A 23791-nucleotide genomic window follows, 5' to 3' on the forward strand; every position below is an offset into this window, starting at 1 on the left:
TTATAAGAAAAATCCATAAAAAGAACAACTAGTTTATGGCTGAAATCAAAATTAAAGGTCATGTGTCAATTTCATTACTGAGATCAATTTTATAGCTTATTCTCTTAATCATCCCACAATACTTCTTACCCCACAATACTTCAATACAGTTCTACCATCGAGAGCATTTTGGCATACTGTGTAACGGTGTGATATGCTGGATGCTCTGCAGTGGGTAAGAAGATGCTCCAGAGAGTTATAAACACAGCACAAAAAATCATCAGTTGCTCTCTTTCTTCTTTGGAAGAGATTGCAAAGACCAGACTCCTCTCTAGAGCACTAAAAATCTCCACAGACCATTCTCATCCTGGTCATTCATATTTCGAACTGTTACCATCAGGGAGACGTTATAGATGTCTTAAAATGAGGACTAATAGATTGAGAAACAGTTTCTTTTCCAAGGCAGTAATTGTCTTGAATCAAACAGTGCATTTAGTATATAGTGGCATTTTAAACTATTTAACTTACTAAATGTTTTAGATAGGTTTTAGACTAGGTTTTTAATAATAATAATTATTTTAATTATTTTAATTTTTAAATACTCTGTAGTGTGATTGTGATGTGGTGTTTGGGGCACTGTGCTGAGGTAGCTTTCAAATTTCATTGTATTCGTGGAATGCAATGACAATAAAGGTATTCTATTCTATTCTACTTGTTTCCCATATTTAAAATACTTTGGATATTAAAATATCTTAAGAATGATAAATTGTGAGTTTGCAAATATAGAACCTAAAAGAAAAAGTTCCAGAGGGGAAAGTGCAAGAAACACAGAGTGACATAATACTTTCAGAATACTAGCTATGCAGGTCCTGATTAGCCCTATCCATACTCCACCATATTCTAATTTTATTACTAGAATATCCTCTGATGAAAAAGAAAGCAGCACAGTGTAGGACTGGAAAACCTGGTGTGAATAATGCCATTATTTTAAAACTATTTTTCAATTTAGCGCAACAAAGTTACATCAAGTAATTCACCTTTTGAGCCCTGGTACAATTTATGCAGCAACTATTTTTACATTTTTGTAACAGCCAACTAGTGGCTTTTCCAAAGTAGATTGAGCATTGCAACTAAAGAGCATCATTCAGAGATCACTAATGTTATCATAAATCAAAAAAAAAATAAAGAAAAAGGAGGAGGAGAAAATCTGAACTGACAAGCATTAAATTCAACCTCCTCCAGGCAAAAATTTAAGGAGTTGAGAGGAAACAATTAAATCTTGTACTCATTCTTATGCTCCCTTCAGCTTTATAACTTTACAGCTTTTCAACTTTTTGTCTTTAGAGAAGTAAACATGATGTCAGCAAGATTGTACCTTTGCTCAAGTTAGTGAGGAAACAGTTGTGACCTCAATAAATAGCATTTTTAGTTTCAACTTCGTATATTGTACAACGGATAGCATGGAATTTGTTGAAGTATCATTTCTTATGTTGCTAATATATTAAATTTGATGTTTATTAATACGAGAACTTATGAGATTGAAAGGCATTATCTCTGTTCAAGAACATGCCATCTTTTGGCATTTTGGAAACATGGATTTGTACTTGATATTTACAGCACAACAGATTCTTGCTTGAAGAAACAAACTTGCTTGTTTTCTCTCTTGTATATGAAGAAACAATAAAATTCTTTATCAGAGAGCCTTCACATCAGAGATACTGGAAGATGAGCTAATCTTCAGTATCTTTAAAAATTCTTAATAAGAATTACAAAAAATAAACATACCATTCCATCCAACTTCCACAATACAGCATATTATATACTATTTCAGAGCAATTGTTTTATTAAGACTATCTAAAGATTACAAAATAATGACAAACTTTACCTAGCCAAGCCAAAAATATTCAAGGAACTAATAAACAGTTTAAGGTGACCTTATTTCTGTTACAGATGAATATAGTTCAGAGAACCATCTGAAGGACTGATGTGAGAAACTGTTCAAGGTATCCGTTGGATAAAGTCATTTGGATTCACTATGATTTGGATTCCAGCTCTGCAGTCTGATGAAGTGATTGATACAGTCTAACTAGGTTATTTGGGAAGAGTTGGAACCTGTTGGCCCTGAGGAAATGAACAGGGTCCTTGAAACTGTTAGTTAACCATCTGTGTATTAAGAGCCATGGTGGCACAGTGGTTAGAATGCAGTATTCCAGGCTAATTCTGCCAATTGCCAGTAGTTTGATTCTGACCAGATCAAGCTCGATTCAGTCTTCTATCCTTCTTAGGTTAGTAAAATCAGGAGCCAGATTGTTGGATGCAATATGTTGACTGTAAATTGCTTAGAGAGGGCTGTAAAGTACGGTGAAGAGGGATATAAGTGCTTTTGCTATTGAGCCCATATTCTTCCTGATTTGTCAATGCCTCCTGGGAAATAATATGCAGGTGGGACCAAGTGGTAGTAAATAGAGGGAGGGGGCAGTTACATCTCAATTTAAGGATGAATTAAAGAAGCAGTTGCCTGTCACTTCCTTAAGAAGCCATCAATGATATTGAATAATTTCTGTTTCATTTCCAACTTTTCCTACAGAGAAGGTGATTGTTTTGCTTCTTCACAAGGAAGAAATGGATCATCTGGACATCACGTTGAGATTTAGGCACTGTATTGGAATAGTGCTGAGATATAATATTAGTTTTGTGTTACTATTGTCTTTGTAAGCCATCCTTTATCATGTCAGTCGGATGGCTATATAAATTGAGAAATGAAATGAATAAATGATGTCCAGCATAAGGAGTATAAAATAATTGCAGGAAAGGTTTCATGAAATGGAGGAAATTAACTTCAGTTCTCAATGACTTGGTACAGATCCAAATTTAGTTGAGTTTAGAATAGATGGACAAAAATAATGTAGAAAGTAAAATGTGACTAAGAAGTCCAATCAGCAGATCAGAGTCCAAAGGTTCTTGACTACTAAGTTCAGTAAAAGGCATTTTTCCTTTCTTACCCTCCCCTCAGTTAACTAAGGGCCTGAAGGAATTGTCTTTTGTGCAAAGATCAGAGCAGCCTCAGCTAATTTTTCTCATTCATCCTGTCCTAATGTATCAAGCCAACACCAAAATAAAATCCTCAGAGAATTCACAAAAAATAAGCACAAGTCAATTACATTAATTTTTTTTAAAAAAGGGAAAAAAGCATCTGTAAAATTAAAAAAATAATCCAAATTCATAACTGCACAATTAACCACACACAAAATATGAGTTGCAGATCAGGCCGATGATTTTAAGATGACTTTGATACAATTACCAACAGTTAACTTTTGCTCTCAATACTTTTGCTTCAGCACTGGGCTGAAACAGCAATTTCCAGAATTCAAGGTGCCCTGTTGGTGCAAAGTAAGAGTTGGAACCTCAGCAATAAAATATGGGGAAGAATCCACTTGTGATTTCAAAGCCACGGTGACTTAGCAATTAAAAGTCCACCGTCATTCTCCTCCCCAGAAAAGTACGTGGTCCGCGCGCCCCTTTGCTCTTGCTGCAGCTGAGGTGGCCTCAGCTCCTCAGGCCTCGGCTGAGCGAGGAGGACGCCCAGCCAGGCTCGCTCGGGGAGTCGCAGGCGTGACAGAGCTCTTTTGCCTCCCTGGCAGCTCCACGGACGCTTGACGCACCCCGCCTCCGGGCTGAGTTGTGGCCATTGGCCCTCACTCCCTGCTGCCGCTTCTGCCGCCGCTGCGCACGGGGACCGCCCATCTCCAGAGCAGCCCAGCTTGCCCGCCCGGCTGACTCACGTGGCACTCGGGCGCAGCAGCAAGCCTTGCGGAGGCGGGGGAAGGAGGGGAAAACAAAAGGGAGCTGTCAACGGCGAGAGCTGCACGCCCGGTAGGCTCGGTAAGAGCAGGTGAGTGACGGGCAGGCGAAGGAGACGCTGACTGGCGCTTCTCGAAGAAGGGGCAGGGAAGTAAGCGAGGGGAGGAATGGGACCCTTCTTCGACAATCCGCTCCCCCCCTCCCCACTCCGGCGCCCCCAGAAATTGCTAAGGCAACAGCCCCGGTCTCTGGCCGCCTGGAATCAGGTTGGTGTTCAGAGCCCGAGGAAACGGAAGCGTTCCGCCGGACGCTGTGGGATGAGCGGGAGAAGGGGTCGCCTCGCTGGCACCGCCGAGGCTCTGAGAAGGCTTCCTGCGCAGAGAAGGCGCGCTCCTGGTCATAGGGGAGCCGGAGGTTGGGGCGGGGGATTCCCAGAAAAAAACCTGAAGTTCCTACGAAGAAAGAGTTGAGTTGGTGGGGAGGGAGGGAGGAGGTTGCTTAGTAGGCAGGAACTGGTAGGTAGGCATGGGGGAAAACACCCAGTTTGTAGAAGGAGCTGAAGCTGCTGCTGCCCGCCAGCAGCAGGGAGAAGCTTCTACCGAGCAAGCTGCTTGAGGTGACTTGGAACGAACCGCCCTGGGTGGCCAGCCGGCTGAAGTTAAAGCAATAAATAGCTCAGGGGACAGACATAGAAGTGGGTTATTGGAATCTGGCCTAAGTTGGGATGCTGGGAGGTCATGATGGGTTTCACTGAATGGGGTGGACCTCGGACCCTGGGATGGAGTTGAAAATTGGGTTATTTCACCAACCTTGGGCTCAAAATACAAAGCTGGTTTTATCTGGAATAAATATTCCATCCAATTATTTTATGTGTGGGAAAACTGCTGAAGGTAGATCATTAAGCATAACTTTTGTGGGATGTGAGCAGTGGTAGTTGTTGAGCCTGTTGGGACATTTTGTCATAGATTTGTACTTACTGAAGAACTCTCGGCCTTGCCAAAATTTATTTCCACTTTCTAAACCTGCCATCAATCCTTTGGCAGCCCTGCTGGCTTTATAAGAATTTCTCAGTCAAGGAGCCAATCCGGTTCTGATTGTAGAAGACTATTAATTCAGGAAATTGTGGTGTCAGGCTGAACAACCATCCTTTGTTTTGAGCACCAATGTGATAGTGACAGGCAGTCTGAAGTGGGGCCTTGTACTGGTTTTCTGCTGAAAAGTTTCCTTTCTGTTCTTTTTGCACATAAAATGGCAAGGATGGAAGAATTGGCTTAAACCCCATTCTGAATCAGGAATCCATCCTGGTTTAGAGAATTGTAATCACTTTTTTTGCAAAATAAAAATGGCCAAATTACTCATGCAAGCAGGCAGGAACAGTTGCAACAGACATACCGGGACTTAATAGAGTAATTTTGATTTCTGCTGTGGTTAAGTCTCTGTTGTTGGAGCAAATGTATCTCTGGTTTTGTTAATTTCAGACAAACACTTGCACACATAAAAACATCTACACAAACATCCTGCAGAGCAGATGGAGTATGTTATAAGTTAAACTGGAGAATAGCAATTAGGTGCACATAGCAATATCAAAACAGTTTTTAAAAACAAAATGCAGTACCTGAAATCTCTAGATAGCCAAATCTTTCAAGTTCTCTGCATTGTCATAGGCAACTTTGAGAGATTTTAGATCCTTTGTAATTTTTTAATTTGTATCAGGATCCTCCACGTTGCGTGAGTGGTGCATCCATCTGAAAGGTTGGTGAAGCTTGATTTAGAGCTTAGTTCCTGTGCTGTTTATTTAGATGAGCAGGAAATTTTCCAGGTGCACAATATTTTATAGTATATTTTAACATATTTTGAATCTATTTTTTTACCATTTGTTGAGGGCAGAGTGTAAACCATTACATCTAGGATCTAAAATAATCTGATTTCTTTCTGTAAGAGTGTTTATTCATTTACAAATAAACTTGGTGTGTGTGTATGTGTGTGTGTGTGTGTGTGTAGGCATGTGTAGGCATGGTGGTATTTAGTTTTCCAGGGCATAAGGATTTACTTGTCAAGAGATATATCTATTTTAAGGTGACCTTTTCTCAAGATACAGCAACATCCTACTTCATGCCTAACAGATTAACTATGATTTGAAAACAGAAAATATAAGCTTTATGTTCCCCAAATATATAACATAATTGATCCTATCTTATTACTATAACTGGCCTGCAACTTTTCAAAAATAGTGCCAGTTAATTTGCTTCCTCCAACACCCATTAAAGTGGCAAAACACCTAGACTCCCATCCAACAGTGGGTTGCACTGAGAGTGCTGATGAAGTTCTGTCCAGTGCTTCGTGCCTTTGAGGTCTGGATGGGAAGAAACAGGCTGAAGTTGAACCAAAACAAGACAAAATTGCTGTTCATCCAACAAGGCTGTGATGTTTCATTTAAAGAAGTGGCATTGAATTTGAAGGAGCAAGCCCATACTTTTGGTATCCTGGTTTGCTACTGGTGGTAACTAGGAGTGCATTTGCCAACCAAGCACTCATTACAGTTGCACCTTGAGTTGAAAGATCTTGCAACAATAACGTGTGCTCTCTTCATTACTTGGATAGACTATTGCAATGCTGTCTGCATGAGGTTAGCTGCAATTGGTTCAAATGCAGATTAAAATGGTATTATCTTCCATAAGCACTCATGGCCAGCATTCGCTTCAGATATTTTCTGAATGTAAAAGTGCTGCTTTTGACTTCGTGCCAACGTATATTCAGGGTAGAATTAATAGATGCATCTAAAAAAAAGGTGGGGTGTGTGTGTATGTGTTCTTTTGTATTATGACATTGGGACAGATATCAGGAGAAAGTGTTTTTCCATAATCATGGAATGGCTTTTTCTGCTAAGTTAAATTAGACCCTGTTGGCCTTCCAAAAGCAAGTTAAGTGGGAGTTCTGTGGGACACTCCTTTCAATTAGTTGAGAATCTGACAGGCATGTTTATATAGTTCTTCCAATTATACTGCTGGTTTTATTTTTTGGCATTATACCTGTTATAATTATACCCTGGTGTTTTATGCTCTGTACACAACTGAGTCATATGGTTGCAGCAGCTAGAAATAAAATACACATGTCTCTATTCTTGTTGTGAAAATATGAACTATATTGTTTCTAATTTCTGCATTTAGAATATACTGTAGAAATGTACTAATATTTTCACCACTAATCTATTTCTTAAAAAAAAAATATCAGAGTAACAGGAAAAATAGCCTAGTTGTTCATCCACAGAATAATACCAGCAAACGTGGCCAGCAGAATCAGAATAAATGGATTTAAGTTTCTGCCTCTACTTTCACTAACACTGTTGGTGCTCTTGTATCTGCGGGTATTAAAAATACATTTAATGTTTGGTTTACAGGATTTAGCCTATCAGTACATCAGTCATTCACAAAGCCATGGCAGAAAATAGATTGTACTATTGTATTAATGGGCATAGTAAACTCTTCATATGCCTAGACACTTTTAAATGTAATAAGTAAAAAACTGCAAAATATAAAGATAACAGATAGAGTTGGAAGGGACCTAGTAGGTCATCTAGTCCAACCCCTGCCCAAGCGGGAGACTGTACACCATTTCTGACAAATGGCAGTCCAATCTCTTCTTGAAAGTCTCAAGTGATGGCGCTCCCACAACTTCCAAGGGCAAGCTGTTCCGTTGGTTGATTGTTCTCACTGTCAGAAAGTTTGTCCTTATTTCCAGGTTAAATCTCTCCTTGTTCAGTTTCCATCCATTATTCCTTGTCTGGCTTACAGGCGCTTTAGAAAATAGCTTGACTCCTTCCTCTCTGTGGCAGCCCCATATTCATAAATGTCCAGGCCCTCAGCCTGAAGTTCAATCCTGATGGGGCTTGAGATTGACTTATTCTTCCATCATTCCAAGGTTGGTAAAATTGTTGGGGGCAATACGCTGACACCGTAAACCATTTAGAGAGGGCTGTAAGGCACTATGAAGCAGTATATAAAGCAAGTACTATTGCTATAACTAGATGTGATTACAATCTTTTTCTTATTGGGTGCTGTGGGAGAGAGAGATGCTTTCCCAATTAATGGTAGGGTTTGTAACAGTCATCCACTTATTTAGAAGAATAAATTTTGAAATAAATGGAAATTTTGCTTGAAAACCTTGAACTCTATAAACCAGTATCATAGCTGGGGCTAAATATATTGTATTTTAAAACACACTTCATTTTAAATATATATCAAATAGTTTTTAAGGGAAGAAATACAGTATGTTTCTAAAGGAAGGAATTAATTTCAAAGCATAAACAAACTTTGAGGAAAGCCCAGTAGATTAGCAAAGGAAATATAGAGAAAGGAATGCCAAAACTTTTCTATTTAATGTCCCATATTTTTCATACTTGTTTTGGAAACAGTATTGTAATATGAATTACAAATCATAAAGTGGATCAAACCTTTTTTTACATATGCGGTCATTCAAAAACTGCTTAGTATTTTGTATCCCATTTCTGGACCTTTTTTCTGTATAGCTCTCATAGCTATTGTTCCCTATTTACCACTTAGTAGATGTGAATGCTTCAGATAAAATTTAAAGAAGACCGAAAAAAGACCGTTACTGTTCCTAGAAAGGTTATTTTAATGATTCACAGAAAGAATGTTTGAAGTTCTGCCTTTTCTGTTGAATCATCTGTTTTCAATGAAACCCCTTCTGGAGGCTGAAGATATTCTTGAATTATCATGGAGTGAGCTGTGGGAAGATGGAATATAAATACAGTATCTGTCCAGAATAAACTCCTATTGAGTTCAGATGGCGCAGTGGTTAAAGTGCAGTATTGCAGACAAACTCTGACAATAGCCTGGAGTTCGATCTTGATGGGGATCAAGGTGGATTCAGCCTTCGATTCTAAATTGTTTGGGGCAATATGCAAATAATGCTTAGATTGTAAACCACCCCAAGAGTGCTGCAAAGCACTATGGGGTTGTATATAAGTCTAAATGCTATTGCTATTGCTATAAGGCTTACTTTTGGTTAAGTGGTAGAGGTTTTCAACCTTGGTGAAGTTATTGTCCATTCTGTTGTTTCTCCTAAAGCTGTTATTCCCTCTCAGAAGATCTTTGTTGACTCTTAAAACAAAATTTTGTGGGGGAATGGGATACAGGAAAACTGCAGATGGAGAGACCTACCTATTTGTATTCAAAAGGAATACAACCCCTCACTCTATTCCAAAGGAATATTAATAGTAACTTAGGCAGGAATAAGTCATTAGATTAAGCAAAACTAAACCCTTTCCAAGACTTATTTTGGCAGTATTTTATGCTTTGATTTTAGAAGTTTAGTGAAATATTCTTGTAAAGGAAATAAGGTGAAATTTCATCTACTGCTGTACTGTGCCAGGAAGGCATATAGATTGCAACAGGTAATATTCAAAAGAAGTCCACCTAGGTGTGATTTGGAATACAATTGTTCTTCTAAATTGCTGTGCTTTATAAACTCTGGCTGAGTTACTGTTTTTCTTCCCAGCATGAGTAATACAGAAGTCTAATGTTAAAATGCATGTTAAAAATATTTTATTTTTACAGTCAACCATCTGTCTGTTGCTTGTGCTGTTCAAGGTTAGGTTATTATTAGTAATTCATCAGCAAAGCGTGCTAGACATTCTACAGAATGCAGAACTGAACCAGAGTGCTTGCCCGGTAGATTTTTAAACTAAGCAGAGAATGACAGCAGGAAAGATCTGGATTTGATTATGAAGTAAATAAACTATTCTAGTAGAAATAAATCCAGTATAGATCAATCAGAGTGGAGTCAGAAAAGCTATTGAGGAAAGATTTAAGAAGAGAGAAACAGCTTATCGGATAAATGCGGAAAAAACATTGTTCTGCACAGGGACAGAAGACAATATTGTTGAAGGATAATCTAGTGTTACTTCATCTCTTTATTAATCCTTAGGACCTATCAGTGGAGACTTGCAGAATTATTATTTTATTTAGCGTATGGCAAATACATGGACTTATAGTAGTTCAAATATTTAAAATGGATATTTTGTCGAGGAGCACCACCGTCATGCTGAGGGGTAGAACCAAGATCCCGCTTAAAAAATGAGTCCTGTCAAACAGCATGTTGGGTACGGATCCTGTTCAGAGTTAACTAATGCTAGTGAGTAAGGTCAAAATCTGGCACCTTTTGTGTAGGGTCATCTACATAACTGCCTATATCTGGGAGTTCAGCAACCCATTTGCCTTTCCATTGTGTGTCAAAGTTGTAAGACAGCTGTTGAGCGAGTTGTAATTTTGTTGTACTCCCTTCACTAAGGATTCCTGCCTTTGTAGAGCTGGGGGTGCAATGTGGCTCAGGATGGGAAGCCATTTTGTTTATCTCTTCCCATGTATTTAGAGAGCCAGGAGTTGTACAAAGATGTCTGACTACCAACTGTTGTTAACTGCCAATTCTTCAATGTCAGTGTAATCTGGCTGCCAATTGTTGCTTGTCGTTTGGTTCACACTTCTGTGCTATCCAGGGTGCACCATGAGGAAGTGAACTAGCATCACACCCCAACTTGCAGAATATGTAAAGTATATAGAAAGGGAAAGTTATAAGTGTCTGTTAGTTCTGAATATGAATAAATATTGTGAGAAATTCTGAAAAGAAAATAAGAGGCAGGATATCAGAGAAGTTTCAATAGTATGTCAGATGTTCTTGTTTGCAGTTTAATAAACTACAGGATGGCTGGATTTTTCAAAAGTATTCTTGTGTATTGGGATAATCAGAAACAAAGGGACTAGCATGTTTCCACTAAACAGGCCTACTTTGACATTTGAGGGGTCCTGTGATCCTTTTAAAATAATAATAGTAAAGATTATAAACTTGAAAAGTTTACAGCCATATAGAATGGTACCAGAAAATAATGCAGAGGAATAAAAGGATCATCAAAATTGACATTTTTAAGTAGATATCATTGATTTGCTGGTTAGTTTTTCTAACACTTTAATTACACATTTAATTTCACAAATAAAAATTGCATTTGCTATTAACCTTATTTTATCTGACATATATTCTTCCCATTGTGGTTGAGGTAATTTTAACTTTTATTTTGAAAAGGCATTATTTCAAATGTCTTAACCCCTAAGTAATGCAAACTATCTTCTTTTAATCATATTTCTTTCATATGAATCAACATAGACTAAACAGTTTGTGGTTGCAGAGTAAGAAAAGTTGGTGCTCCACCCAATAAAAGAAATAAATGCTGCTTTGGGAGTCCTTAACAATTTATCTCTCAATAGATTATGAGTACTGCAAATAGTTGGTTTTTAATTAGGATGACACTAAAACCACATGACCAAAGTTTTGCATTTGACTTAAATGGGCTGTATCATCCTTCCCAATGGAGTGCCATCCAAATCATTTGAAATGCAAAGCCTTAAAATCATAGCCGACATACAGCAAAACCCATTTTATGTGGGAGTAAGAGTTGATAGATCAACCCATTTATTAAGTTCTGGTGAAGTACTAAGTGATTTGAAGAGAGCAAACATTCTCACTTTAAAAAGAGGAAAGAAGGACCCAGGCAATTATAAACCAGTCAGTCTGACATCAACATCAGGGAAGATTCCAAAACAAATCATAAGCAAATTGATCTGTAAACATCTTTAAAACTTTAATTACCATTAGTTACCATGGATATGAAGAGAACAGATCTTGACAGATTGTCACATTTTTTGATTCAAGTAGTTTCTTTCCTATGAAATATATTGTGCTCTCTATATATAAAATTGCTTGATTTCAGAAAAACATTTGGCAAATGTATAATGTTGCCATTTGGATCTGATTATCTTTGGCGGGACTTAAAAACTTCATCCCCTTAATAATACATAGAAGGTAGACCAAACAAAAGGTCTTTGTGGTCCTTGCACTTGGAACCACTTGTCTTCCTTAGATACAAGTCAGCACAACAAGTTAGCATGTGTAAACTGTATTCTTTCAATGAAGATTCAGCTCCAGTTGATTTGATAAAAGTTGCCTCTGTTACAGCTATTTTTATTCTGGATACTTATAGTTATGTTTAACTTACACATTTTGTCCTTTGTGTTATGTTATGTGCTATCAGGGTTATCTGCAAAGAGGCAAATGCTATTTTAAGGTGCATCAAGAGAACTATAGAGAGAGGGTGAATATAGGAAGTTTTCATGCAAGTAATGTGCACTAATTGGGAGCATTAGGTACTTAGAGTGATATCAGTAAAATAGAATGTTGTGGGTGGAAAAGAGAGTCTGCTTTAAGTCAAATATTCCTGGTAACCTCGACATGTCCAAGTGCTTTCTTGGTAAGTTTGTTTGACTCATTTTTATCCCAACTTCCTTCTGCAGCTCAAAATGGCATTTGTAGCATGCTGTCTGCCATTTTTTCACCACCATAAGATAAAGTGTATGATAGAGTGATTTGAGACAGTGCTCAGCTCAGTCATTTAGTGAGCATGCATAGCTAAGGATGAAGTTCATATTGGTCCTCCATGGCTTTTTTCCATAAAATATTTTTTTGAGTAGCTTCAGTCCTAGGATTCCTATGCTACCTTTTACAAATACTAACCTGTCTTGACCCCACTATACTGCTCATACTATGCAAGGTCAGCCAAGTGTTGCCAGCTATTGGGAAAAAAATTATGTTAAATATCACTAGGAACTGGTTTATAGTTTCATGTGTTAACTAAATCAAAATGTCTTTTCAAGAATACTCAATTTTATTGTGATAACTATTTCTAACTAGTTAACTAAATAATTAGTTGCATAATTTATTCCAAGACAAAGTTGGTGAAGTGATATTCAGTTTATAAATATTTATGCTGAAATATATATTTTAAAATCCAAGACCACAATATTTTTGTCATTAAAACTGCACAACCTGACTAGAGATTTGCAAAAGCTGCCCTATTTTTCTCATATAAGCATTGTAGCTGAGTACTGTATGATCCTATAGTATCAGCTGCTATGTGGTCTTGCTCATGGAGCAAACCTTTGGCCTGAAGGAGAAATGCAAAACGCAAAGTTATACCGAATAAAAGCCACAATATTTGAGAGCTGGGGTCATTTAGTTTCAAGTCTTATAGTCTTCCTAACTATGCATATATATCCTCATTTTTCTAAAGATGGATTCTGGTGCTGCAAGGTTTGGTGACCTTTGCAAGAGAGAGGGGAAAGAAAATTCTTTATCTTATCTGTGTCCCTGAGCTCTAGACTGACAGTAATTTAAGACTCTTTTCCATGCTGCTTATAAAAAGATTATTCCTCATAAACGCTGAAATTTCAGAACTGCTCGTTGATCACCTTGCAATTTTGCTATATAAAATCCAATGCAGGTTTCATTGTTTAACAATTTGGCGGATTCCAATTCAGTATAGACAATCCTTAGAAATTAATGATGACATATGAATCAATTCACACATTGCAGCATCATAAATACAGTATATCTTTGTCTTCCGATGCATAGTGGATCAGTTGTGTTTAAACTCTGAGCCATTTTTTCACTAAGTTGGGAGTTGCGATTGGGTGGAAACAAAATGCATGTGACAATTGAGATAGAGGATTTCCCTTGCTGTTGTGTAACTGTTAAGCCTCAAATTAGGGGTTCAGCTGGTGGAAAATGAAAACACATATTTTATATGTGGAATATATTACAATATACATTTTATATACATTCGATCAATCAATCAATCAGAATAGAGCTGGAAGGGACTTTGGAGGTCTTCTAGTCCAATTCTGCTCAAACAGGAGACTCTATTTCAGACAAGTGACTGTCCAGTCTCTTCTTAAAAACCTCCAGTCATGAAGCACTCACCTTTTCTGAAGGCAAGCTGTTTTACTAGTTAATTGTTCTCACTGTTAGAAAGTTTCTACTTAATTCCAGGTTGCTCCTCTGTTTGATTATTTTCCATCCATTGTTTCTTGTCTGTTACTTTGGAAAATAAGTTGACCTCCTGTTCTTTGTGGCAACCCCTCAAATACTGGAAAACTGCTATCATGTCACCCCTTGTCCTTCTTTTCTCTAGACTAGCCATACCCAGTTCCTGCAACTGTTCTTCATATTTCTCTCTTTGTATATGTATATGTATATGTATATGTGGGGTGTGTGTGTGTGTGTGTGTGTGTGTGTGTGTGTGTGCATGTGTGTGTGTGATTGAGAAGTACTAGGTAGGGTATACATTTTCCTATTAAATGAAACAACTATTATAAGTAATGGTCTTTTCTGTCTTCCACAGAGGGAAATGACATATCAATACAAACTTTATAGTATTTGGTTTGGTACCAAAGATTGCAATCTTGTGCATTCATTCTGAAACTCTCTTATTTTAATAGAATTGTACATCTACAGTTCCCTGTAAACACTTGCAGTATTTATAATGAAATCAATGGAACCACTGTGTTCAATATCTCTCTGTGCTTATCGTAATATGACAAGAGAGATTTAGAATTATTAAGCAAACCTTTCAAATACAATTTCTATTGTACATATGAACTCCTAGCAGTCCCTCAAAGTCTACAATAGATCTCGGCCATCCCAACAAACATAATTATGACCGCATATGTTAATTTACATATTTTCTTAGCAGCATTGTATTACTATGAATTAATTCTGGGAGGGCCTTGTTAGCATGTTTTGTTCTTTGGTTTGGTGTTAATTTTACTATTCCTGAAAGCGTTTTCCAACCTGGTGCCTCCTAGAAGTGCTTGAATATAGTTACCAGAATTCCACAGCCTACGTAATTCTGGGAAAATTCTGGGATCTGCAGCCCTAGTATCTCTAAAAACATTCTAGGAGAAGCATCTGTTTTTTTTGTGATAGTGATTGGACATTTTGTATTGCATGACACAACATTTAAACAGATGCAATGAAATGCCCTAGGGGTGTTTTATTTAATAGCTTCTATCAGCTGTAGTGTAAGGATTGCATCATCATCCTCATTATCCTGAGGGATGTGAGACCTCCTCATTGGCATGAAAAAGTGATGCTTTGTTCCAATTTTCAGTTATCTTACTCAGATATGAGGATTCCAAAACAAGATTAAATTAATGTTGTTATAATCAGGATGTAGAAAGGCAATGTACTGGATATTTTTTCTATTTTCTATTAAACTAAAAATTGCTATATTTTCTTTTCTAGTATCAAATTGCTACAAGAAAGAGTTCATCTAAGCAGACACTACAAGTGAGTGAATATACAAAGTAAGTTCCAAATACTTGTTGCACTACTTAGCAGACAATAAATTAAATGTCATATTTATATACATTGTTCTCTTGATATGGAGTCTAAAGTACTTGACCAAAAGCATAAAACAATTATCCCAAAACATCAATATTATAATCAATGTTGATGCGTATGTATCTACACAATCAATAAAACAGTTCAGTGCTATAGTAAATTCATAATGATTAACTAATAAATATAAGATATTGGAAAAAGATATCATCAATTTAAACTACCCCATTAATAAATACTGCATTACAGCAATTAAATATTCAGTAAGCTGCATTAGAAGTGATATAAAAATATATCCACAAGGTGGCAATGTCTAGAAAGTCTCTGAAAAAGTTATTCTTCAGCCCAAGAATCTTGGTGTTGCTATAGAAGTAGCAAGATCTTATTTGGGGCTTGAAAAAGTCTGTTACAAATTTTAACAAGAGTACAATAAACATCCAGCCTTCAAACTATTGTAAACACTGAAGTAATCAAACAAATGATCAGTAATTATTACAATTCTGTTTTATTGAAATGAATTAATAGAGATAAATGATTAATTTTTAATGAAGCAGGTTTATAGTCCCCTGATTCAGTTTTGAAAACTTTGTTTTTCTTGATGTAGAACATTTAAAAACTTAATTGTTAATAATACCTAAGGAACCCCTGTTTGTTCTTTGCAATCTTGTACTGTTATTATCCACAGCATAAAAGTTTTGCTCCAATCCAAAAGATTGGATGATATTGAATTAATTCATTAAATGAATGAGTCCTTCCATCATCCAGTACTGGTCACCATATTAAAAAAAAAAAAAGATGTAGAGACTCCTGAGAGAATGCAGAAAAGAGCAACAAAGATGATTAAGAGGTTGGAAGCTAAAACATGAAGAACAATGATCAGAACTGGGTATGTCTAGTCTTGTACAAAGAAGGACTAGAGATGACATGATAGTGTTGTTCCAATATTTAAGGGGCTGCCACAAAGCAGAGGGTCAGCCTATTTTCCAAAGCACCAGAAGGCAATATAAGAAACAATGGATGGAAACTAATCAAGGAAAGAGCAACCTAGAACTAAGCAGAAATTTCCTAACAATGAGAACTATTTTAACCAGAAAATAGAATTTAGACCTGAAATTTTTCTATTGGGACACAATGTGGGAAAATATAATAAAGAGATAATATATTTAATAGTCCATGTCACTACTGCTGCGAGATTAGCCCTTGCCCAAAGATGGAAAGGTAATGATATGACAGATGAGATGGAAATAATTAGAAAAACTTGGACGTGCACTGAAATGGATAGAGTAACTCAAGAATTAAGATAGGACTGAATCCGATTATTACAAAATCTGGGAGAAGTTTTACCACTGGTTTAAAAAAGAAAGGAGTAAATGTATCAGTGATGATTAATATTTATGTATTTATGTACATTTGTACTTTTTGTTTTACGTATTATTTGAGGATGTAAGACAAGTAGGTGTGTCGGGATGTATGCACCATGTTCATTGTTTTTCAATGTTTTTCTTTCTGTTGTTTCATTAATAAAATTTATTTTTTTAAAAAGAACTATTTTAACCAGTGGAACAGCTTGTCTTCAGAAGTTATGGGTGCTCCAATATTGGAAGCTTTTAAGAAGAGACTAGATATCCACTTGTCTGGAATGGTATAGGGCTGTGATGGCGAACATATGCCATGCATGCCAGAAATGGCACGCAGAGCCATCTCTGGACACGCTGGCCATCGCCCGTTGCTCTTCTGGGTTCATGTGCACGGAAACACCGGAAACCGGGTGAGCAGCTCCCCAGAGCACATGCATGCGCCAACCAGCTGGTCTTCATGCATGCAGGAGCACCGGAAACCGGAAGAGCAGTTCCTCGGAGCACGTGCCAGCCAGCTAGTCTTTGCGCATGCGGGAGTGCCAAAAATCAGAAGAGCAGCTCCCCAGAGCACATGTGCACGCCAGCCAACTGGACTTCATGTGTGCATGCGTGTTAAAAATCAAAAGACCAGGTGGCTGGCACGCATGTGTGTGCTTGGGAAGCTAAGTTGCTCTTCTGGTTTCCGGTGCGCATGCACTCCTGTTTCGAAAAGGTTAGCCACCACTAGTATGGGGTCTCATGCTTCAGCAGGGAATTGGGCTAGAAGACCTCCAAGGTTCCTTCCTACTCTGTTATTTTTTCTGTTCTTTATGGTGCATATATCTCAGCCGCTTTATTTTGTTAGAAAAGAGGCCATTTAATATATACTGAACTATATAAATTAAAAATGGTAAAATGCTATGACAAAACATCAAAATAACTAATATTATCTAATCAAAGATTAGTGATGTGTATTTTTATTTATTTTTCTTAAGCTGTACAGAAAAAAATAGAAAAACACAAAATACAAGAAAATCAGGAAAAATATATTAAAAAACTATGAAAAGAGGGGAACCTATTGTATCTCTATGTCACCATTAAAAAAAATCTAAACATTAATTATTATTCTTTACCTTTACAAGATAAAAATCAACACCCCACAAAATGAATCTTTTTTTTTTATTAGTACTGTAGATAAATTTGCCTTTTCAAAAACATTTAAATCACACATCACTTGAATCCAGTCCTTAATAACAGGAATATTACTTTTCTAATTTCTCAAAATGATTCTCTTAGTTACATTACAGGTCTAATATAACCATAAAAATAATCATACCAAAGATTCAGGACAGAACTTGTTTTGTGGAGAAAGGAAGGGCAGTAAGGGTTTTTTTCCCCCTTTAGAATGTAAAGAGATTCTACTTTTTATATAGAACAACCCAGCTTAAAGATTTTCAAAGAATAAGTACAAATTAGGGAAGAAAGCTATCTTCAGCAATCAATGATTTCATGGATTTCAGTGTAATTTAAAGAAGCTGTATTTTTGGCAGAATTGCCCTGACCAGGCCTAGGGGTTGGATTCCAACCAACTAATTGCAATAGATCTATTTCTATTCATCTTTAAATATGAGTTATTCATGAAAGACCATAAGAATCTGAGTTCCACTCATCTCTAGGCAGCAGTCTCTTTTTTTCTGCCTTGGAAGGACTTTTCTCTGTGCCATTATTACAAGAGCTCAAGCATATCTGCAAAAAAGAAAGCATCTCTCTGGTAGAAGCACCAAGATGAATTGTAAAGATGTAGAATTTTTTTCTTCCTTAGTGCCTTTCTGACAGGATTTGGAAAGATTTTGTTAAAATAAGTTTCAAATATGCATCGCTGCTGATCGTCCCAAAGGTGCTCTTTCAAGAGGCAACTGGACTTTCTTGTTTTTTCTTTGAATATGTTTTGCTTCTCATCCAAGTAGCTTTTTCAGCTCTGACAGAATAGTGGAGAATGTAAGGATTTATATTCCTTGTAGATAACTGGTCATTTGCTTCCATTTAGATCAGAGGTCTCATTCTCATGGCTCGCGGGCCAATTGCGGCCCGCAGGACGATATCCTGTGGCTCCCACCGTGATATGAAAATATAATATTAGTGTATAATATAAATATAACGTATAATATAAAGTATATTATGCGGCCCAGCCTCACCCAGACTCTGCCTCCAGCGGCCCCCAGGTAAATTGTGTTTGAGACCCCTGATTTAGATGAAGCACTTGGAGGTTTATCTGTGTCCTCAGGGTCACCTGAGTAGTGTTCCTGGTTCCTATAGTCTGAATTTTTTGCTCTGGAAATCCATTTCTGAAAAATCCATTTCACCTCTAGGACAACCATGACCTGGATGACTGAGAATCTCTATTGACTTTAATCCATGCTAATGCATTTAAATTATTTTTCCCTCATAATTGGTTTTGTATTTCTGAGGTTTAAAATATGGTATATTTTTCTTCCATTGATAAAAAAATCAAGAGTCTGGTAGTATCTTTTCTCATTGTCAGATTTTATTAAAAAGGCATAAACTTTTGTGAGCTGCAATTCATTTCATCAGATGCACAGATTAGCTAGTCTCATCTGATGAAGTCAGTTACAGCATACAGAACCTAATGTCCTTTTAATGAAATCAATTATAGGTGTTTCTCAACTTACAGCCACAAATGACCCCAAAATTTCTGTTGCTAAGCAAGACAGTTGTGAATTTTGCCCCATTTTATGACCTTTCTTGCCACAATTGCTAAGTGAATCATTGCAGTTAGTAAGTTAATAACATGGTTGTAAAATGAACCTGGATCCCCATTGATTTTGCTTGTCAAAAGGTTGCAAAAGGTGATCACATGACCCTGCGATGCTGCTACCATCATAAATATTTGGCAGTTGTCAAGTATCCAAAATTCAAATGGTTGTAAGTGTTGAAAATGGTCATCAGTCATTATTTTCAGTGCCAGTATAATAATAAAGTAAACAAATGGTTATAAGTCAAGCATTATCTGTAATATAAAAGGTATTACCAGACTTCTGATTATTATTATTTTTAATAAAGTTTTATTTGGGTTTTCACACACAAAATACAAGTAAAACATCTTTTTTGAAAATAGCATGGTCCCGGGTTGAATTTCTTTATACAGACACAAAACTCAATTTCATGCTCCTTTTTGTATTATATTCCATATCTTATAGTATTTTACATTTTCTATATGGTTTTTCCCCTCTTTTAATTTTCTCAATTTTATTTTGATTATTTCATCTCAATTCAAATCATTATATTTATACTTTTGTCTGTTCTGTTTCAATTTCATATTCTCTTTTCTCATTAAACAAATTTTCTCCTGTAGTTACAAATTGGAGTATGACACCTTTATATCTTTTAATTACATCCATTCAACTCTTATTTAACCTTCAATATATACCTTAAGTTTATGACCTTCAATATAATACATAATACATAACTTCCAATCGAATTCTGCTTGGCACATTCTTATAATACACACTATATTCTTTAAAAAAAAAGAAAGATTGTAAATATATGTAATTATAAACCCTCATTCCATTCCAGTTCAGTTCTATCATTAATAATCATTAAAATCTTAACATCTTTAACACTTCTTTTCAATTAAATATCATACTTCCTTAAAAACACATATAATCTCCATAATTAATTTTTCCCTTATTTCTCTTCACATATGTTTTATAAATCATTAAATATACCTTTTGTTACATTTATTTATTGACAAGCATTCCAATGAATTACGATAGCTATTTTATCAGACATTTTAATCATATTGTTTCATATTTTCTAAAATTATTTCTACTTCTAATATAACCATACTATCTTATGTACCTTTGCAGAATCCCTTTTTCCATTAAGTTTTCATCCATTATCTCTAAATAGGCCCTGTTTCTCTATATTTTGCTTCTGTCCTTTATAACTTCTTTTCCCTTCTTTCTTCCCTCTCATCTTCTCCCTTCCCCTTTTTATCCCCTTGTCTCTCTAGTTCTAATTCTCTCTTCTGCATTTCCCTCTTCTGTTGCTTTCTGATTTTATACTTATTTTTCACTCTATTTTTTGCGGGGGGAGTTGTTTTTCCCAATCTTAAACTTTCCATTCTCTTTCCCCCCTTTCCTTTTTTCCCCCATCTAAGATTTCTTGTTCATTAAAGATGGCTTCTTCTTTGTCACAATCTTCTTGTTCTGCAGGCATTTCTTGTTGTTTCTCATAATTCCAAATCTCCATTTCTAAAAACTGAAATACAAAGCCAAAAGAACCTCTCCCTTCTTGCGCATCTTCTTTGTACTTTTTAAGTTCCATTTTCAGTTCTTCTAAAAGTGGAGCCATTTTAAACAGTTTTAAACAACCACCCGATTGATTTTAGTCATTCAAAACAATAACCAAGAATCCAGAAATCATCAAGTAATCCTGATAGTCCCGAGTTATATCTTCTTATTTCTTTTTCGACTTTATCTTCCTGGGGTTTTTGTTGCGATATTTCAGTTAGAATATATCTTTTGGAAGTCTTGTTGAGATTTTGCTGTAAGTTCTTTTTAATTCCAGGCAGTCTCCTCCCTTCCAGATCCTACCCTTTTATTCTTTTTCTCTCCTTTCCTGTTTTCAAAAGCTTTTAATTATTCAAAAATCTTTATTATCCCTTTGACTTTTTATTCTCAGCATTAAATGCCTATTGATGTCAAAGTGGATTTTTTTTCCAATTTCTTGCTTAAGTCTCTTAGCTGTCAGTACAGGAAAAGGAGAAAACCAAATCTTTTCCCTTTTCTCTCTCCTCCACAGCTTAAAAATCTTCTTAGGGAACAATGTTATTGTTTTTTAATAGTTTCAATTCCAGGGTACCTTATTTGTTGCTTTTGCTATTTGACCCAGTCAACCAAAACTTTCTCTTCTTATCTTCCTCCTGCACATTCTTTTCCGGTGGAGTTTTTCTTTGTGGTGGCCATTTCTGACCATTGCTGCAACCGCCTTCGGGAAAGGGAGTAATGGCCAGTTGGGAAGGAGAGATGCGGCTCTCCTCAACCCTGCTGGCAGTCTCCCCCCTCTTCACCACCTCTACGGGGTGGCTTAGCCCCGAAACGAGCTGGCTCGGGGCGTTCCAGTGGTGAGCATATATCGAAGCCTCGCAGAGATGAGGTTTCGGTCTGTTGCTGAAGAAGCTCAAACCGGAAGTCCAGACTTCTGATTATTTTTGTTGTCAGAGAATAGCACAGCTACAATATTTTCAATTGATAGGCTGATCTGTGAAGTCATTAGTGTTTAATATAGATAACACATTCATAATTTATGGATTTATATATGAAATTTACTACATACCGATCTCTCACAATCTAATGCTTATTAACAGTAATATTAACCTTAGTATCATATGTGCAAATATCTTGATTCGAGTCACCTGTCCAAAAATAATTGCAAAGCATAATGATCAATTGGATATTTTTAATTACAAATTATTTCTTTTAGTTAAAAACTTAGAGATAGATATTCTCCCTTGATGAAAATGATAAATAAAAGTTTATTTGAATGTTTGTTTTGGGCTCTGGTACATGTGTCTTGTGGTAGTAAGATAAATTCAGAGCCTTTTTAGGGCCTTGCTTTAAGATAGCCTGAACCTTTTATATAATGCACTTTTGCCTCTTTCTGCAATCGGAAATTACTGCTGAGAAATTAGTAATTATGCTACCTGACTAATAATAATTCTCACTTCTTAGAATAAAACAAACTATCTGCACAGTTTAAATAATTCAAGTAATAATACAAACTAGTAATAATTATAATTAAATATTACTTTATTCAAGTAATAAAAAAACTATTATGTTTAAACTTAAAAGTTGAATTTCATTAAGGGAAAAGCCCAATTTTGTGTATATCTTGTATCTTCACCCATTATTAAAACTTAATGGCAAATGTATGATTCCCAAACATGTTTTGGCTCTCCTGATTATCTAGTTTCCTTTGCCTCAGTCCTGGGCAATGCTGTTATCCAGGAATGATTTCATAGTTTAAAAATGGGTATTGAAAGAAGAAAGAAAATGGTACTGAAGTACTGGTATTGTTAAGGAACAGTTAACCCTCTCTCATTCATGGGCTGAGAACAAGATGAAGGCATTATCATGGGGACACCACAGAACCAATATGTTGCCAGAACTTGTTTGTGCTATTGAAATGTAAATGTAAAGAAAACCTCAAAGAGACAATGAATCATATTGTTAGAAATTAAGTTAATAATGGTAATAGTGTTAGTATATAGTATTTTGACCTTCCAGAAGGTCCTTAAAACATGGCTCTGTTAATTAGCTTGGGATTCCATGGTAGAGTGGAGCCTGTTAGTTGGTTATATGAAAGTCAACAGATTGCACTGTCTGTGTGTTTTCCTGCATTTTTTATTTATCTTCTTTTGATTTTAATTTATATTGATTGATTTAATGGTTTTTATGTATTCTTAATTGTTTCTATGTATGCCACCCAGAATTATTATGTGAGATGAGTGGCTCTATAGATTGAGCTGAATAAATATTCATTTAAAGAAGCTACAACTGTGTGTTTCATCTGAAGCACATCTTTCTTTAACTTTCTTCAGCTCAAGGGCCTTCTACAGCTTTTTTGTATTATCTATCATATCCAGGCTTCTAGCTTGATCTTATCTTGTAGTTCTTCAGGAACTAACAGCATATTTTACAATACTTTTTTTTTTAAATAGGCAACCTGTTTCTATGGAACTCAGATCTTCTTGAATGCTAAGTTATCCGCTTTTCTTCAAAACTTTTCATGTGATATGTTCTGGTATGATCAACAGTTTGCTTGATATTTTTAGGCTTATTTAGAAAATAAGAAAATTCCTTCTAATAATACTGCCTTTTTGGACAACGTCAAACTTTCCACTCTGTTTTCTACACTCTGTTTTCTACATTTATTTTTATTAGTGTTCAAGGTCATATGACCTTAAAGAGTCGGTACTGGTTCATCTGCAACCAAAAGAATAAAGCACCTGGTCCTCATCTTCTGTGATGCTGGATTTGTAAAAAGGGTTTTTTCCCCCCTTCTATTGATTTTTTCTGGATGCAAACAGCCACTGCTGCTAAGGAAGGAATTTTAGTAACTTTACCAGATCCTATCCTAGTCAGTTTCTTCTTAATTTTACAAACAAATTAAAAAACAAGATTCAAAAACTGTGCACTGATTTTTTTCTGATCTTTTGTATAAGTAATATATACCCAGTTCTTGCTTCAATCACTTCTTAACCCCTAAGCTGAAGCAAACCATACCTTCGTATTTCTCCCTCCCTCCCACAGAGGCTACACAGCAACTTACAACCACGGATAAAGCCATTTTGAAAGTTTTTGTTTGCAAAAGAGCTGCCATGCATTCTTTCAGCATAATGGCAACTG

The 23791-nt window shown here is 36.2% G+C and overlaps 1 protein-coding gene across 2 annotated transcripts in view; it reads left to right on the forward strand.

Moving 5' to 3' along the window:
• Positions 1-3700: 3700 nt before the first annotated feature.
• MAPRE2 (microtubule associated protein RP/EB family member 2) overlaps positions 3701-23791 on the forward strand; it is a 57214-nt gene continuing 37123 nt past the window's right edge. The window contains exons 1-2 of one of the 2 annotated variants that reach the window (XM_026699236.2): positions 3701-3871; positions 14929-14990. Coding sequence is in view for 1 of the 2 variants with exons in the window: in XM_026699233.2 (XP_026555018.2) it covers positions 3948-4046; positions 14929-14990 (161 nt within the window). In the remaining variant the exon portion in view is untranslated. Of the gene's footprint in view, positions 4047-14928; positions 14991-23791 lie in introns of both variants that reach the window. The other variant, XM_026699233.2, reaches the window with a different exon arrangement.

Source organism: Pseudonaja textilis, chromosome 3 (assembly GCF_049901715.1).
Source record: "Pseudonaja textilis isolate UNSWEBS1 chromosome 3, rPseTex1.2, whole genome shotgun sequence".
Taxonomy (NCBI): domain Eukaryota; kingdom Metazoa; phylum Chordata; class Lepidosauria; order Squamata; family Elapidae; genus Pseudonaja; species Pseudonaja textilis.